The following is a 17,911-nucleotide window of genomic DNA, read 5'->3' on the forward strand; positions in this document are numbered from 1 at the left end:
GGACACACCAAAGGAGACACATGGTCGATGGCCACGTGTGTCTACGTGCGATGGGAGTGGATCTTGTTTCCGGTAGCCATAATCGGGTTGACGGGAGTTTTCCCAGTACCTGTTGTATTTGACAACTGGGGATCTGACAGTGAGACTTTAAAAGAGTTCGAATCTTGCAACTCTGTTCTGTGAGGTTGATATGCAAGAGAACAAACCTATAGGGAAAGTGCAGATGAGAGGCCGCTAAATCAACAAGCATGAGTCTCGAAGGGAAGAGCGGAGGGACGTTGAGGTTGGTCGCACATTGATGCCGCAGGAGCTCCTGAAACCTTCAATTGAATAAGTGCCATTGATCTCAACGGAGTACAAGCACAGCTAATAAGGATGGGAAAGCATCCACAGTGCCTCATTACGAGCCCATGATTCGGGCGGTTGTTGTGTGACTTAGCGTGCAGAGCCGCGTTCTTTCCGCCTCTTCCAGCCTTGCTGCTTCGAAAGTGCGCACTCCGAACAATATGTTTCATACCCGCTTTGCACTGCAACAAAAATCGTACCTTCGTTTGTCACCTCACCACGCTTCGATTTAGGCAGCGATACAGTCAAACACCTGCGATCCACTCATTGCGACATCACACAGCACGCTTCCGCTGACAAACCTTGCCACTCAGTGTAGGATACACAGCATGCCTTCTGAACGTGGCACATCGCATCATCGAATCGTAGCTCCACGAGTTGGCTGGTCAGCCCTTGTAAAGGAGCCGCCCCCACTACACAAATAATATGTGTTCGCAAGGGGCTGCAGCTGTGTCTGACTTATGATCTGCCATCTCGGGAGAACTTACGATGCAGTCACCGGATCATAAACTTAGGTCGCTCAGCCTTGTCATCTTTTCATCCTGTTTCCGAGGCGTCTCCTCGTTTCTAGTTCCTGAAGTCCAGTTCACACTGCCCGTGTAATCTACGTCCCTACTATACTTTCGCTTTCGCTACGGCACAGTTACGATGTCGACTCGTACTCTGCTTGATCCTAACGACGACGAGGCTCGCGAGCAGACCGGTCCACCTACACCAACTGTGGTATGATGGCAATGTCACGCTGGATACTCTGAATCAGCAGATGAAGAGCCTAGCAACGTCAATGACGGCCGTGATCCGAACGAATGGCGCAGAGGGCTTGTCTGGCTATGATAAAGGAGATGTATGGATCAACACGACTTGTATGTACATACGATGGCCGTGGATCACCTTCCCCGCCATCCTGATTGAATTCTCGCCGCACTGTTCTGCAAGGCTGAGGTGTAAAACAAACCGATTGGGAAGGCGGAGATGAAGGCAATTGCTAAGTTCACAAGTGTGAGCCTCGAAGGAAAGAACCGCGGGGCGCTGCGGCTGATCGCACATTGATGCCACACGACCTCATGGAAGTCCATCTGAAGTTCAATGCCAATTTTCTACATGGAAACATACTCCAAAATATTTAGTGCAGATCGAGAAGATTTTGCAGCACGTTGTTGTCGAGGGCCGGACTGATGGGCATTGAGGGTGTTGTTGTGATGACGTTGCGAGCAGAGCTGCGTTCCTTGTGCCTCTCGACGCACAGCCCCATCACCGTCCGTCTTGCGACACGGCTCGAATTAGGATCGCACTCACATTCCATCGCTCGTATGCGACACGCAAGAACGCATTTGCCATCGCAAGCTGCATGTCAGGCGTCCCGCGGAGCTCACCAACATGAGCACTCAGCTGAACTCCTCTTTCCTCACACCCAGTCTGGACCGCAAAGGACACAAACTCAACAAACCTGCGGCTGCGCGCCGTGAGGTGCTGTGCAAGAGGCTTCTTTTCTTCCTTGTATGCATCATGGCTCCCCGCGATGTTGTAGGCACTGTCCCCGTCTCATCACCATGGAGGAGTACGATATCTCGGAGCGCTCACTGCTCAATGCGAGCCCCGAGACGATCCTCGAGGCTAAAGATGATTCCTCTTTCTACAGAGTTTCGCTAGAGGTCAGTACCTCGGAACCTCCGTCTAATTACGCCAATGATTCTTTTGGAAACAACCCCTCTCGAAAGCGACATCATCTTGCCTTTCGACTGGACTCCTGGGCAAGCTGGATATGGGACACAACCACGAACGTTTGCAGCTCATAACAACTGGCAAAGTGTCGGCAATATGAGAGGAAATTGGGGAAGTAGTTGGTTGATTGATAGATCTATCAAAGTGAGTGAATGTATATCCTTCTATTACATAAGCAGTCCTGAAACGTAGGGTGCCTGAGCATCCCAGATAGCTGACACAAACGATAGACAGCGGAAACCTACAGTTACGCATTCGCAGTACTGTCGCTTTTTGGTCTCGTCACAACACTCTTGGCTCATCAACACAAGCCTCTTCCTGAATGGCCACAACTGATCACTATCAACTCCATTATCTCTCTCTTCTCCTTGCTTATGGGGGCTGGTATTGGGTTGGTCTTAGCAGGAGGTGCGTTGGTAGCTTCATTCCATCCAAACACTAGCTGATGTGTGCAGGCATAAGTCAGTCTAAGTGGCAATGGTTCCGTAAGGTACGCAAGTTGAATGACATGGAACGGTTCGACGCGGCAAGCCGTGGCGCATGGGGAGCATTCACATTGTTATTTAACACTAAACCCGAAGGGCTATCGTAGGTGCGGCTCATGCTCCCCCCCCCCCCTTTTTTTTGACAACATTGCTAATGATGTCAGATTTATAGTCGTTTTGGGTGCCGTGGTCTCAATTCTTGCGGCACTGACCGAATTCTTCCTCTAGCAGCTTGTTGTGTTTCAAGATTGCTTGAAACAAATCCCAGCTGCGACGGTACGCATATCGAAAACCAACTATGCCAAGGCCGGATACTGGGGCAGTGGATTCTCCTACTACAATGCCTACCCGTCCATGCTCGTTGCTATCAATTCTGATCTAGTATAGCCAATTCCGGACCACACAAATGCAGTATTACATGGCTGTGTCAGTGGGAATTGCACCTTCCCATCGGACAATGGGATCTCATCCTCGACTGTAGCTGTAGGCTACACGTGCGAAAACATGACTACAGAGATCCGCGAAAGCCAACAACCAAAAATTCGACGGTGATTTCGATTCCCACTTTCAATGGTAACCATATGGAAGCGTGCCCCAAGTGCAACGACTCCAACATCGTGATTGCTACGGGTGCTGAGATTGCTCCCAACAACGGCTCAGATTCGCTGGTAACCGTCTACGTCCTCTATCACTTGGGTACAAACAGCAGCAAATGGCAGGCCGTGAACTGCTCAATACTGCCTCAAGTCAACACATATGCTGTCAATATCACTAACTCGGTCATGAACGAGACTTCGATTGAGAGCACCCAAATCCTCACAAGATGTCAAGTCTTGCGACAGTATATGGCAGACTCACACAGATTGATCACGGACGCACATTGCGAAATGGTGTCTGGGAAGACTGCCGTAAGACCAATGGTCCAGATCCGTATGTTAAGGAGATCATCGACATCGACGAACACAATGTCACCACGACCAGACACTATCCCAGTGATTGCGTTTGAAGTTTCAGTAGATCGCCTACCGGTGGCATCTTCACATACTCCACCGAATTATATGACCAAAGGAAACTGTAGTGGAATCAAAACGCCACCACCTTCAGGGATGCGTTCAGCATCGACAGGACTTAATTCGGGACACCGCGCGGGAAAGGGCCAGTCTATCTGCTGCAATGGTACAACAACGGTACGCTCGATCAACAAACAAAGGATGGATAATGTCATGCGCAATGTTACCTCCGCCATGACCAGGATCATTTGCACTTATAATACAGAAGGTCCAGATAAAGATCTGAAGGGAGACATGTGGACTGCAACGACGTGCATCAGGGTTGATTGGAGATGGGTCTCCTTTCCGGCCGTTATGATGAGTCTTAGCAGGGTCCCCCTTGTGCTTGTGATCATTGAAAACCGTGGAGTAGACCGCGAAAGGCTGTGGAAAAGCTCTGTGTTGGCGACCTTGTTTTGCGAGAGGACCACAGGATCGAAGGGAATGCTCATCTAGCCAGCGAAAAGGCTATGTATGATATTGCGAAGTCGACCAGCGTGAGTCTCGAGGGCAAGAACGGGACATTGACATCGCTCGCAAACATAGACAGTTATGCAAGACAGCAGACTAAGGCAACGAGGTGTCTACGCAGTTACACTAGCCTTGCAACATTACGGCTTGTGTGAGAGACTGTTGTGGCTCAGCCAAGATTGTTCAGCCGCTCTACGCTAACGCGGCTTGGTCAGCTAGGCACAAATCTCCTCACTTCACCTCAGCATGATTGTAGCTCTTTATTTTCTTCATACACCGCCTCGAAGCTCGTTATTATAGAGTCCACTCTGGTGAAATCACGTCATGAGCGGATCTTGTGACACTTCGTGGGGCACCCCTCGTACGGCAGAACGTCAATCAAACCACTCCTACTCGTCGCTCAACGAAACCAATAAAGAAATACGACTGCTTCTACTTCACAGCAAAGGAGGACGCAATGGTTTGGAGGACGATATGATTCGATGCAGTCTTAGCCATACGCCCATAAAGACAGCGCCTCGCTACACAGCGCTCTCATACGTCTGGGGCGATGCTACAAGGGTCTCTGCAATTGTCTTGGATGGAAGCACCTTTCAAACGACCGAAAACCTGTACAACGCACTCGTTTATCTGAGCAAAAGAGACGAAGATGTATGGATTTGGGTCGATGCATTGTGTATCAACCAAGCAGACATACACGAGCGCAGCCGTCAAGTCGCTCTGATGCGGACTATCTTTCGGTGTGCCGCGTATGTTCTCGTCAGTCTCGGCGAACACGAAGAGGGTTGCGACGCCGTAATCGACTTTATCGAAGCCGGTGCCCAAGACGAGACAGTACACTGGGACCCGTCTCACTCTTCGCATGTCAAATCTCATGGGCTAGATGCAAGCTCTCAGCTCATGCAAGGATACCTTGCGAGGTTCTTTTCCGTACCATGGTGGCACCGTGTATGGACTGTACAGGAGTACTGTGTCGCACGGAAAGTCTATTTCCGATATGGAGACCGCCTTATCTCAAACAAAACGGTCAAGAGTTGCTTGGACAACTACTGGGGTCATCGAGCCGTCTGCTGCCGAGGATTTGAGGACCTCCAGAAGCCTGCAGATGGAGCAGTGAGCGTCATCGAGTGCATTCAGAGGCTAGACTTGCTCTCGGTCTACCGTCGGACTAGGTATCCACACCATCTAAGAGTTATATCTGACTTCAGGCACCGAAAATGCTTCAACCCCTTGGATAAGATATATGGCATCCTCGGTCTTCTGGATAGAAGCGTTCGTGATCTAGTTCGACCTGACTATACCTGCTCACCTAGGGAAGTGTACACGGGCTTAGCGCTAGCGATCGTCGCTTCGAACAAGTCCCTTAACATGCTAAGCTTCGTATATGGAGAGCGGACGCAAGACTTGACCATTCCAACTTTCGTACCAGACTGGACTACCCACGTGGACTATCGATGGCACGGCATTCTTCGAACCAGAGAGCAAGAGATCAGACATTTCGATGCAAGCGATGATAGTCTTGCGAAATTGTCCAGCGCAGTGCCAGGCGAAGCCACAAGTCCAGGCGTCTATGTAGACACCGTTGCAATTGTTGCGGATCTGGACGACTGGAAGCCGATGCTTGTTGCTTGTCGCAAACTAGCAGAGGTTGATAACGACACCAAAATGATGTATGTAGACAAAGCTACAGCATTTTGGAATACCCTATGCGGCGGGCTTATCTGGGACAGCGACTCACAGGAAGACAACCCTGGGTTTCGGAGTGTGCAAGGATCCAACTTCCCGCTTTACCAATCCTGGCAAGACGCCGTCGACACAGAGCCCCCGCAGAGCTCAGGCCAAAACAAGTTGTACGGCTTTCAGCGTGCGGTTGACATGGCATCTGCCTTGAGAAAATTTACAGTCACGGAGAATGGTTACATGGGCTGGGCTCCAAAAGAAGTACAGAAGGGTGACATAGTGGTGCTACTTAGTGGAGGAAAAGTGCCCTACGTGCTACGGGCCGTGGAAAAGCAAACCTCAGCAGCAGCTGGAGTGGACGATGACAGTGCTAGTGATAATCGTAAGCCACAACCTCGACTTTTCACGTTTATTGGCGATGCATACATTCACGGCGTAATGCAAGGCGAGCTCTATGACAGGAACAAGCTTGAGGTCTTTCATCTGATCTGAATTGGGCTAGTGGGGTCCATTCAAGGTCTCGAACAGCGATTCTCTGCCACCACTAAGTCCGTTCATGTCCTTAAGCGCTCCGAAACTTGCATAAGATGTCTTCCGGTAATCAGAACTCGGAATGGAACTATCGACGTTCCTTAGACTTGGCTCTGCACTGTTTCTAATCGAGAATCTGGGTTTACCGTGTCCGTGCGCGTCATGCATGCCAACCACTTCAACAGGTCAACCAAAGATGAAGCTGTAGAGCCACACACAATAGCTGTTACCACGAAAGGTTTTGTTGGATTGATCTACTAACCTATGCAACAAACTTTCTCACTGGGACTTCTTTGTAGGCCTAAGGCGGCGGACACGCTAGCCGAGTGGAGGTGTTTCCGACCTGCTAGTCGCACAAGTATCGCTAACAAACAAGTATCCAACTCTCATTCTGCAAGAGACACAGGGACGTGTTATAGTCGTGCAAGGGTGTTTTGCTTGAGTTCGCAGCCCTGTAGTCTGCGCTCGAAGCGAAAAAAAAGACATCTTTTGAATACGCAGGACCATTCAAGCCGCTTCAAATGGTTGAGGACCAGTACCACATTTCCCACAGCTCCATTTCACCGTGCTCGATCTTAACGTCTCCGCTGTAGGACGTTTCCCTGGTATCTCGTGCAGCATTGCAGAAGGAACGATAGAAGAACAGCGACTCCGATCCCATATGATGACCTTTTGAGCTTCGTAGACGCCTGGACCACCTCGAACACGCAGCTTTTTTGGATCGCTCGCTCTATTGTGCCATTGGATCACGGCTTCCACGTTTGCATGGTAGGTACTGTCTGCTGTTTGGTTGCAGGCTTTCCTAAGCTCTTCCCGTTCGTCGCGCACTGACGTTGTCATGATGGTCGCAAATATCTCCATGAACACGCAACCAAGTGAGAAAATATCTGCCGGAAACCCTCTAGGTTCCTGTACTACAACCTCTGGTGCAGCATATAGTCTGGTAAAAGGCGTGGGTGAACCAGTATAAGAGTCTTTGGCGCACTTGTATGCTCGTGCAATGCCAAAATCAGCGACATATATGTCTGGCCGGAATCCAACGTCACGAACCAGGAGATTCTTTGGTTTAATGTCCATGTGTTTTACGTTGTTGCCGTGCATGTATCGAATTGCACTCGAAAGGCACGCAACGAAGGTGCATAGGGTGTTTACAGCATTCTCCGAGATCTGTGACTTGTTGTCGAGTAGTTCATCCATATACTCCTCCAGGTTCCATTTGGCCGCCGGATACAACAAGATTGTAAGATCTTTCTTTAGTGTGTATGTCCCAACTAGTCGGACTATATGGCGGTGCTGCAGACGTTGTAGGTGCTCAACTTCAGTGACAGCCTCCTCTTTTGTTAGCCTCCGGTTACATCGAATCGTCTTACGTGCAAGGTCGATTCTGCGACACCTAACCTTATCGACAACGCCCGATGCACCATGCCCCAAATTACCGTGCGCTTGGAGCGGTATCATGGGCTCTTCCCCTGGCTGGTACTCTACGTGCTGTCCACGACCAGACCAGTCAAGCTCTTCAGCTGGGCTGAGAATAATGCCCCGAGCTTTCAAGTAGGCTAGCCACTGACTACTGAATATCTCGTGCATGTTTAAAGGGAATTGCGCAATCAGGTCCTGGAGATGTGGCTGTTCGATTGCATATAGGTAGATTTGTTCGCTCAATCTCGATCTTAGTTGGGCAATATCGCCATCTGAATGGGGAAATATTACCATCCTCTGGACTTCTATCATTGTTTCATCGAGCAGCGTCTCGAACGATACGGTAGCGTTTCGAGTACTCAGTGGATAGAGGCAGCTGTAAATTGTGGCTCGAAATGATTCAGCGGAAACGTCCGTACTGAGGGAGCTACACACCGCAACCTCGCGCACGACGCTAGTGATCAGCGAACTGAACCCTGAAAGGGGATCTGCTGATGCATGTCCGGCGATAGACCTCGTTCCATTGAAGATTCTTGTTCGAAATCTTGGTGTGATACGCGGCCCACTCGGCGCTGTGGCGTAGCTCGCAACGCTCGAATGCGCTGTTCTAAAGGTTTGTGCACCTGCAAGGCTATTGCGAGTGGATGTGACAGCAAGGTCAACTTCACTAGGGACGACGTTGGAAGGCCAACGCTCTTGACCGTTTCTTGGAGTTTGAGGCGCTTGATTAGAGATCGCAACAGTATCAGGATGCCAATCCTCGATTCCTACGAAAGGCTCTGAAGCGTCGATGTTGTCTTGCTCGGTTCCGAGATTTTCGCCATTGTTTCCAGAAACTTGGGGCGCATTCGCCGGGATCCGGTGGGGATTTGAATAAGACACCCACTCGCTAATGGAAGTTTGGTTGCTCATTTTCTCGTAATTTGAGGCCACAGTTCGAGACCAGTCAAGACTTAAGCCTTCAGGTACCATATGTCGAAGCCACGGCCTACCAGAAGCAAATATGCGAACTGCCAGAAGGATATCTTCTCGAGGGCTCGCTGGCCAGACAAGCTCCGTCTCGTCGTCCCGACAGTCGTACAAACGGGTTTCAAGCTCGTCCAACACGTCATCTACGACTGTTTCAAGAGACCCAACTACTTGAGAGCGATCTGAAGGTAGAGGGTTACCCAACGGTAACAATCGTAGTCGGACTGCAGCTCGAGTTCCCCACGTCTCACATCGGAATCTCATGTGATGCGAAGGAACAGAGTCTGCAACACACTGAATGACTGCTTGGACCATCCACTCGAAGGATCCAGGACTAGGTTCTGCCATGATACTTTGGTCTGTGGCGTCCTTCTCTCTGGCTCTGACCGCATCTCCACGTGACGGAGAAGCGGTCAGAGATCTAGCTGGGGCCAGGTGTGGCGATGCAGCACAGTTTGCGAGGCTTGATTTGGCCGCTACAGAAGCCTGGGGCATGCTAAAAGCGATGTTGTTCTTTACATTTGAAACACATGACGAAACGTTACCCTGGTTATCGCTGGGGTCAAAAGCGGTAATGTTCGGGACGCTGGCCGTATAAGTGTCGAAACGGCCTTCTGGCGGTTGGAATGTGCTACCACACGGTCGATCCGATGGTCCGGTGTTTCTGTCATGGGGTGGCCCCAGTTGATGTTCGATTGCGTGGTTGTAGGCCCCCATCTTGCATAGGTAAATTACTCCGTCTAACCATTCGTTATCTCGGGGTAAAGGGTTTTCACAGCTAATGACGGCATATATGTCCAGGCCAGCGGCTATGTTGTTGTTGCTTTCGGATTCGTTTGCTGAGCCCTAAAACGCTTCAGCCTTATAGCAAACGCGGTCTTTGGAGATCATACGTGGCAAGAGCAGGAGATAGATCTGTGACGTTGTTTTTAGCTCCATATGGGCATTCAAGGAGCGTGGAAAGGTAACGTGCATCGGGGGCACTGACAATACCGGCAGGATGGAGGAGGCAGCAGAGACAGCAGAGACAGCAACGGTGATGTATGTAAGCACACAGCCGCGGGGCACATGCTGCATCTACAGCACAGACTGTGCGCGATTGACCAGTGTGGTGCATGCAGCATCCCGAGATCAGCTGTGGCTGTATGCAAGCGAAGGTAAGCGCGTGATGCCACCCCTGCGGTTGGGGGGCGAAAACGTGGGGTTGTCATGCGCCGTGAAAGAGATACATACGAAATGACGGTCGCGTCGAGGACCGCTTGCTATGGGCATCCGATTAGCGTGCGGGGCAAGGCCTTGGATGACGACCATATCTTCTTACCAGCAAATCCTTATACAAATGAGATATTGACCCCACATGAGACCCTTGGGGTGGTTCTTGAAACTGTAAATTGACCTATATCATGATTTCCTGGTGTTGCGATGCTAAACTCGTTCTCGAAGAAGCCCGCCGTTGCCCCGGCAACCATGCCGTGCCCGTGCACTCAACGCGCCTGTTCAGTTAATGCGAATAGTCGATATCCATGTACACAGTATCTCGCTGCGCATCGTCTCTTCCTTTGTACGAAGTGGGTACTATCGCTCACTTCAGTATTCGGTACGAACGCTCTGACTTTGTGAACAAAAGAAACACCCGTCAAGGGCCTGTAGTATGTATAGACTGTTTCACACCCATACGCTATGTACACATCCCATACAACACCCCAACACTATACAACGCAACCCTCCCTCTAAAACCTCTTCGCCCTACTCTCCCTTGACAGCATACCTCACCGTCCCCTCCGCATTCCAACTCCCCTCATACCTCTCCTGTAACACCCTCAACTTGCTAAAGAACACATCATCATCCACATACGCGCCCTTGAGCCACCTCTCCCCCTTCGTCGCATCAAACGCCTTCCTGGCATGGAGCACCCTCCTATTATCAAAAATCACACACTCGCCCTCATTCAGCCTGTACTCATACAGATTCTCCTCCGCACTGAGCAGCCTCTCATACGCGTGGGACGCAGCGATGAATGAGCGGAAAGATGTCTGGTTGTTGCTGCCGATGCGGGCTTCGAAGGGGGCTTGGAAAGGTGGTGACCAGTTTACGCGACGGATGGCGAGATTCGTAGGCTCGCTGTATTTTGGGTAGGGAAAGAGCTCGATTATTGGCCGGGTGAAGTGGTAGTGGTGGGTTGGGTGGTGGTAGTGGTATGTTACGGGGAAGGTACAGAGGGTGCGGAAGTGGAATGCTGAGTAGCGCTGCAGTTGGTGGACGGCGTTGAAGGCGTCGCTGAAGAACGATTCGCCGCCAGGAGTTCGAGCGCGAAGGGAGTGGAGAAGCTGCAGGTGTGGTGGGTTGGAGGTGTAGAGGAGGTCCATGTGGAGTCCGAGGAATTGGGGCGTGTAGGCGATGTTCTCGGCTTTGGCTTTGGAGCGGACGTCCCAGGTGCGGCCGTAGAACGTGTCCTTGAGGTTACCGATGCGCTCTGAGAGCTTTACTACTGACTCTTCGGACTCAGGTACGTTCTTGATGAAGAGCAGGCCATACTTGTGCAGGTGGGTGAGGGCGTCGTAGAGAACCTCGTCCTGAGACATGTAGTCGTTGTAGTCGAGCCACTTGTTGTCTCTTGTGATTCTTTGCTTGTCCCAAAGCACTCGTTCATCGTGCCGTACGCCACCTCTTAGCTCGACCTCTTGGTGAATTGCTCTTCGCAGCCAGTCAATCGAGTGCCGTGTGCGGTGGTCTGGTCCATATCCCTTTACGTCATTCTTCCACTGGACTTCGATCGAAGGGCCCTTCTCCTCATCTTCGACAAGTTTATGGCTCCCTTCTAGATCTTCCGGAATGTCTGAAGTTTGAAAGACTTTCTGCTTGCTGTGTGGGTCTTTGCACTGCAAGCACGAGCAGCTGTCCCGCAGGAACGCGGTATCAAAGACTCGAGCATTTCCGTCAATTTCCACAGAAATATGTTTAGCTGGTGCACCGTCGACCTGACCAACTTCTGATTCTTCCGGAACTGGGTATTCTTGTGCTGCCTTCTCTGCGAGTGCCTTCTCTTGTTGCTCTCTGACCTGCAGCTTGCTCCGCCGATGAGGGCCGTCAATCGCGGGGCTCCATTCCGCCTGCTCTGCGGAACTTGCAGACTTGCTCCAGAACGACCTAAATGAAAAACACCGCCTCTGCACCGAAGTTGCTGATCGATTTCTCGGGGCAATTTGCCGCACTGTCCTCAGCGCAGGCAACTTGGTGGTGACGTTCAATGACATGATGCTCGCGGGACCTCGATGTTGGCAGGGACCTGGGGACCTCCATGGTGATATTTCATACGCCGAACGCAACAATTCCGTCCGACGACCGAGGCGCGAGTTCCTTCTCGACCGCGCACTTACTAAATTGTGCCTTTTCTCCGGAAACTCCCACAGTTCATTCCACGCCGGCAGGTAGCATCGCGTGTTCGCGGCACGTGTGCGCTACTGTCCGCGATTGAGCTGCCGGGCGCATGTCTGAGGGAGTAGCACAGCTCAAGCATGAGGTACGCGCCGGCTAGCTGCTCGTGTGATGTAAGCTAATAGTTTATTCTAGGGTTCTCAGCGACAGGTAGTAGTAGCTGGCGCTGTCGCAGGCCTTGTGTCGCGGTATGATCATTCACATATCCCCCTCGAGGTCCAACGAATATACTGACGTGCTGCAGCTTCGTCATAGCTCCCCTCGATGTCATCAAGATCCGCCTACAACTCCAGATCCACTCGCTCTCCGACCCTCTCAGCGTCCGCGGGATCAATGGCCCTGTCTACAAAGGCACCCTGGGCACCCTTAAGCAGATCCTGCAACAAGAAGGCCTGACAGGGCTATGGAAGGGCAACATCCCGGCTGAGCTGATGTACCTAGCGTATGGCAGCATCCAATTCTCCGCCTACACATACGTATCCTCCCTCCTCGAGCACCCAGCTCTGCCATTGCACCTCCCTGGCTCCGCCGTCAACTTCATAAGCGGCGCTGCTGCGGGTGCTGCTGCGACGACAGCTACCTACCCGCTGGATCTGCTGCGCACGCGCTTCGCTGCCCAGGGCAATGACCGCGTATACAGCTCTATTGCGGCGTCGATAAAGCAGATCGCGCAGCAGGAGGGACCCATGGGCTTCTTCCGCGGGCTTGGAGCTGGTGTGAGCCAGATCGTGCCCTACATGGGGCTGTTCTTCGCAAGCTACGAAGGACTGAAGCCACTAGTCGCAGAGTCGCCGATACCGCTACCGCTTGGCACATCCGACGCCGCTGCTGGCGTGATCGCCAGTGTCTTGTCGAAGACCGCCGTCTATCCTCTCGATACTACGCGGAAGCGTCTGCAGGTCCAAGGACCAATGTTGACGCGCTACGTTCACGGCAATATTCCGGAATACAGAGGTGTGATGAGCACAGTGCTGCGGATTTGGAAGCACGAGGGTAGACGTGGGATGTACCGCGGCTTGACGGTCAGCTTGCTTAAGGCCGCACCCGCGAGTGCGGTAACCATGTGGACATACGAACGAGCTATGGCAGCCATGTTGGCCTGGGAGGATGCGCGAGCGTGAGAGAGGGTTTTAGCATGCATAAGTTGGCGTTGACTTTTACGGCGTAACATATACCACAGAACAACGCATTGTACTCGTTAATCATAGTGTCTGTGTATGTCGTACTCAAAGCTATTACCGCGTAGGCTTGCAAAAATTCTTGCCTACTGCTGCTCAATTGTTTCCTGTTGGGTTGGCACAATTACCGCCCTCAGCACTTGCTTCTGAAGCGGATTGGAGACCGCTATCAATTCCTGTCGACTTGACTGCCTTACTCCCAGCACGCAGTGGGCGAGGCAAGAGGACTGTCTGCGCAGGCCTGACGCCGGAGAGTTGTACGACACATCGTCTCCTGGAGCGGGTGTCCCAAGAGAGTCGGACATGGTGGTGTTTCTCGGATATATCGATGGCCAAGGGAGCCTGCATCCTCGCCCGTACTCTGTCGCTGCGTCCGATGCTGTGCCAGGCGTCACCTTGACTTTGGTGGCTACGCACTTGCTCTTCATGCCAGTGCTCCGCAAATCCGCCTTACGCGGCAACGCGGTATGCACAGAATACCAGCCTGAGAGTCAGGCGCAACCGCCAAGGTCAACGGAAGACCGGGACAGCACCCACGCCGGCGTCGTGCATGCTCGGGGGAAGAAGCAATCTCAACGGTGAGAGTCTGTCTAAGCATCCCCGCTGAGCTTCATTGTTGGTGTTCCCCCGTATCCATCTTCATCCCGCAGCAGCCAAATTCTTCTTCTTATCCCCACCCTTGACAAACTCAACCGCTCTGTGCCTTCTCTCCTCGAGCCCCGCACTCTCCCCTCTATGGCCCTCCATCCAGCAATTCCTACAATACAAGTCGCCGTCACAGCTAAGACACTTCAGCGTTGCATCGTCCTGGCAGATGATGCACCAGGTATCGATTTCCTCGTCAAGTTTCTCCTGCAAGCTGGACTGCACTTTGGGTGGTTTTGCGGAGGGCGCGAACGAGGGCGCAGAAGGAAGGCCGAGAGAGTCTGTTTTGGGGCCTGCCAGGGCGGCGAGACGGGCGGTGAAGGCATCTTCGAGAGCTTGGGTTGCATGGAAGGAGTCTGTGGGTTCTTTGAGGGTGGTCGGTGCGGAAGGGAGGGATAGGGAGGTGTCGTCTGCGTTGTCTTCGGTTGACTTATTCATGTTCGATTGCTCTGCGTCATGATCGGAGTACAGTGGATGTGGAGATGGAGGGTCGTATTTCTTGCTGATCTCGAGTTCGGCCATGATGCGTGCTATTACGTCGTCTGCTTCCTCTTCCTCTGTCTGTTTTTTGTTTCCGCCGTCTCCGTCCTCGTCGCTATCACCGTCTTCTTCGTCACGCTTTGGTCCCACCGAGCCACTGCCGACATCAAACTCGACGTTCTCCCAGTCTGTGAGCGCTTCACCCTTGCCTTCGCGGCCGGCTTGCTTCTGCTGCCTAACATCATGAGCCCGATCGTTCTGCAATTCCGGTAGTATCGTCCTCATGTCCTTGAGCAGCTTCCCAACATCACCCTTCTCTTTTCGACTCATGTCCCACTCTTTCCTGTCCTCCACAGCTCCATTCAGCTCCCCGAGCAGTTCTTCCAGACTCTTTTCGTCCTCCTCATTGAACTCGACCGTCCCACCTCCCACGCCCTGTGCCACACCTTCCAGGTAGCTCGGCGCTCCAGGAGCTATGACATTGTTTGTGGATGTTGTTCGTGAGGGCTGCGGTGAGCTGGAAGGTGATGCGGAGCCTAGGCGTGCAAACCGGGAGGCGAGGTCATCTGTAGGCTTCGGGGACCGTGTGGAAGCTATGGAAGAGCTATATGTAGGATCGAGGCTGACGCTAGACTTCTTGAGCGCATTCAGGCGAGCAAGGAGGTCGTCATCCACGGAGCAGGGACCGGACATTGTGACACAGGTCTGGGAAGGCCTAAGCCGCTATGGCGGGAAGATGTGGTGTTGCATGTTCAAGGGCTCGGAGGTGTACCGTGTCTGTGCGCGTGTCGACCGGATTCGCATGCCGACCGCGATCACCACCTTGACGCTCATACAAAATGAGGCTGTAGAGCCACACACAATGGTTATTATTATGAGAATTTTCGGTGGATTAGTCTATAGACCTATATGAACAGGCTTTTCACTCAAATTTTTGTGGCGCTCTGATTGGGCGGCCGCGGCTGTTATATGTTACCAGAGGGGATGGGGAGCGAGGCGCGGCAGCAGCACGACTACGGGCAGCTGCACTACCACATTTCTGCTTCTTTCTGGGTGCTACAACCTCTGAGGCCTTGCGCTTGCCTCTTTGGGATAATTGTATAGGGTTTTTTGGTGTTGCGCTTATTCTGTTGACGCTCTCTTTTGGCCTTGCGTTTGGCGACTTCCTTAGCCTTCTCAGCCTTCAGTCGGTCACGCGCTTCTTTCTCCCTCAACTTCTGCTCACGCCTCTCCTGCACGATCTTCTCCTTGTACAGCTTATTGGCGTGCCTCAGTTCAGTGCCTTTTGCTCTTGTTGTTTTGCCCTCTCACGTGAGCGTGCTTTCTCTACTCTACTAGGAGAGTAAAACTCAGCTCCACCGTGGTAGTCCTTGTGATGCTGAAGCTCAAGAGGCTTGCTCTTCTTCTTGTGCTTCTTCTGGGTCTTAAGAGCCTCTTTGAGGCCTACAATCTCGTGGTGGAGGACTGGGTTTTGAACTGAGATGTGGTGGAGTGAGCGCCTGATCTTTTTCAGCTCCCTACTGCCTTTGTCCTTGGCGACTTTACGCAACAGAGTCTCTGTATTGAGCCAATCCTTGCCGCTGTAGACTGAAGAAGAGCTTTTGTTGCTATTGGAGCCTCAGGGGTGCTATACCTGTTGCCTCAAAGGACCTGAGTATCAGCCCCTGAGTAAACGTACTCATCCACGCCTTCCAGAACAGGTGGAAGAAGTCGCTTTTCTTGATAACCGACAGTCCTTGGCCATGATGAAGGTGTGTTGTGAGCTTGTCACGGATGTTCTGACCTATGGTTATATATCGGGACCCATACGGGCCACCACCGGGACCTCAGAGGGTAACCTCCGAGACTGTCGGAGGGAGTGAAGGTATCCACCGATCGCCATCTGTTTGCTAGCGGTCCGTTGCAGTGTTTGCTAACGGCCCGCTGCACTTCACTGCTATCCCCTTCTACTATATAGTCTCGATCGATTCTAGCCAATAGCTCCCAAGATCAACCAACACAATCCACTCACTTCAACAGAGACCGAGAGTATATAGCCACCTTGAATCCCCAAGGCTGACCCCTTAAGGATTCGTCTATCTACTTACTACAATATACCCTTTCGTCCCATATCCAGTCCACTGTCTACAGTGACCTCACAGAGCTCCTTCGAGTATGCTGTTGAGAGAGGCTTGAACATCACCATATTGAGCGGTTGGAGCGTGTGGGTTGAATGAGGAGGAAGTATGGCCAGGAGTACCTTGTTCTGATCGCAGTAGTTGATAAAATCCACTGTCACATGAGATTCATGGCTGTCCAGTATCGATAGACGGTACTTTCTTCATGCTTTCTTCTTGGTGTAGCGATCAAACACCTGTCTGAGCCAAGCGAGGGCTACCTTGTTGTTTGTCCAGCCTGAAGGTGACGAGGAGACAAATACAGAGTGTACCCCTGGCTTGATTCCCTCCACCCGGCTTGACTGTACGGTGTTGTCGGTAGACTCGTATAAGAGGCCTGGGGGCAGTGCCGATCCATCACCACACACACACACACACACTATAAGCGTCACCCAGGCACGATTGCCATCTTGAGTAGTTGCTGTAACCTCCTTCTTCTCCCACATGCGTTTACTGAAGACGTGTGTTACGATCCTACGTCCCATAATAGGACGACGGGGAAATAAGTAACCACCAACCAAACATGGAGACCTGGGAGAAGGCGCAGCACGACAAGGCCGCCCGGCCAGCGCCTAACGGGTTCGCTCGTCAACGAGCATGGCGCAATGCTCATCAACGAGGCACACTCCATCCGGATAGGCCAGGGCCAAACCGGCTTGTCAACGAGCAGGATCTGGTGGACAGTATATAAGCAAGTAGGAACACAACCCTTATGGTTCGTGTTCAACCTAGTCAATCAAGTATGTCTTTGGATCTCAACCGACCTTCAAGCTAGACAATCTACTCTGTACTACTTATTGTCACCCCTGCTTTCGAGACAGACAGATCACATCTGTACTCCTCATTGCAACCAACCCCCATCGGAATCCTGTTACCGTATTCATCCCCGAGAACCAATAGAATAGTGCTTACGAGCTTTGCTTAAAGTACGACTTCAACAACGTGTTTGGTCCTAGTGGTGTCTTCAATCATGAAGCCCTTTTCATCCATATTGTATGTGTGCTCAGCGTCAACGTCATATTGGGTGATTTTGGACTGCAACAGGTTAAAATAGAGCTTGTACCTGGTGTACCAATTGGCGTTGTGGCGATTGCTGTCCATACCCGTTGAGTATTGAGAGATCAGACGGAACGAGTGGTTGTTGATGAAGCGGGTAACCCAGCTCTTGCTGAATGGCTTTGTCACGGATATATACTGTTCAGCTCCCAGTACCTGCTATCTACAGCAGCACTGTACCTTTTTGGTCAGTGTAGCGCAGCGGGCTGAGCTGTATGCCTCACAGGCTCTGTGGCTTTTGACGATGCAAAACTTGCTATCATTTCCCTTGTAGGTAACGAGCAGTAAG

At 51.8% G+C, this 17,911-nt stretch overlaps 6 protein-coding genes across 6 annotated transcripts; 2 read left to right on the forward strand and 4 right to left on the reverse strand.

The window, feature by feature from the left end:
- Window positions 1-1,722: 1,722 nt before the first annotated feature.
- BU25DRAFT_421444 (HET-domain-containing protein) lies at window positions 1,723-6,244 on the forward strand (the record flags this gene model as incomplete). The annotated part of the gene is made up of 8 exons (XM_033708088.1): window positions 1,723-1,903; window positions 2,135-2,211; window positions 2,298-2,475; window positions 2,523-2,557; window positions 2,821-2,828; window positions 2,935-3,739; window positions 4,090-4,223; window positions 4,516-6,244. The coding sequence occupies 8 exons, from the start codon at window positions 1,723-1,725 to the stop codon at window positions 6,242-6,244; spliced, it is 3,147 nt and encodes a 1,048-aa protein (XP_033562136.1).
- Window positions 6,245-6,790: 546 nt separating this feature from the next.
- BU25DRAFT_421445 (kinase-like protein) lies at window positions 6,791-9,388 on the reverse strand (the record flags this gene model as incomplete). The annotated part of the gene is made up of 1 exon (XM_033708089.1): window positions 6,791-9,388. One exon carries the CDS (start codon window positions 9,386-9,388, stop codon window positions 6,791-6,793), a length of 2,598 nt encoding a protein of 865 aa, XP_033562137.1.
- A 91-nt stretch (window positions 9,389-9,479) lies between these two features.
- BU25DRAFT_46935 (uncharacterized protein) lies at window positions 9,480-9,914 on the reverse strand. The gene is made up of 2 exons (XM_033710753.1): window positions 9,565-9,914; window positions 9,480-9,517 (listed from the first exon to the last, which is right to left on the reverse strand). The coding sequence occupies exon 1, from the start codon at window positions 9,880-9,882 to the stop codon at window positions 9,619-9,621; it is 264 nt and encodes an 87-aa protein (XP_033562138.1). The 5' UTR covers window positions 9,883-9,914; the 3' UTR covers window positions 9,480-9,517; window positions 9,565-9,618.
- A 185-nt stretch (window positions 9,915-10,099) lies between these two features.
- Window positions 10,100-11,944, reverse strand: BU25DRAFT_410580 (Clavaminate synthase-like protein). Its single transcript, XM_033706328.1, has one exon. It carries the CDS (start codon window positions 11,924-11,926, stop codon window positions 10,418-10,420), a length of 1,509 nt encoding a protein of 502 aa, XP_033562139.1. The 5' UTR covers window positions 11,927-11,944; the 3' UTR covers window positions 10,100-10,417.
- An 83-nt stretch (window positions 11,945-12,027) lies between these two features.
- BU25DRAFT_410581 (mitochondrial deoxynucleotide carrier) lies at window positions 12,028-13,342 on the forward strand. Its single transcript, XM_033706329.1, has 3 exons — window positions 12,028-12,192; window positions 12,243-12,295; window positions 12,352-13,342. The coding sequence occupies exons 1-3, from the start codon at window positions 12,160-12,162 to the stop codon at window positions 13,226-13,228; spliced, it is 963 nt and encodes a 320-aa protein (XP_033562140.1). The 5' UTR covers window positions 12,028-12,159; the 3' UTR covers window positions 13,229-13,342.
- Window positions 13,343-13,819: 477 nt separating this feature from the next.
- Window positions 13,820-15,203, reverse strand: BU25DRAFT_46968 (uncharacterized protein). The gene has a single exon (XM_033710772.1). The coding sequence runs from the start codon at window positions 15,101-15,103 to the stop codon at window positions 13,925-13,927; it is 1,179 nt and encodes a 392-aa protein (XP_033562141.1). The 5' UTR covers window positions 15,104-15,203; the 3' UTR covers window positions 13,820-13,924.
- Between the last annotated feature and the right edge of the window lie 2,708 nt (window positions 15,204-17,911).

Source organism: Macroventuria anomochaeta (genome assembly GCF_010093625.1).
Source record: "Macroventuria anomochaeta strain CBS 525.71 unplaced genomic scaffold BU25scaffold_15, whole genome shotgun sequence".
In the NCBI taxonomy this organism is placed as follows: Eukaryota; Fungi; Ascomycota; class Dothideomycetes; order Pleosporales; family Didymellaceae; genus Macroventuria; species Macroventuria anomochaeta.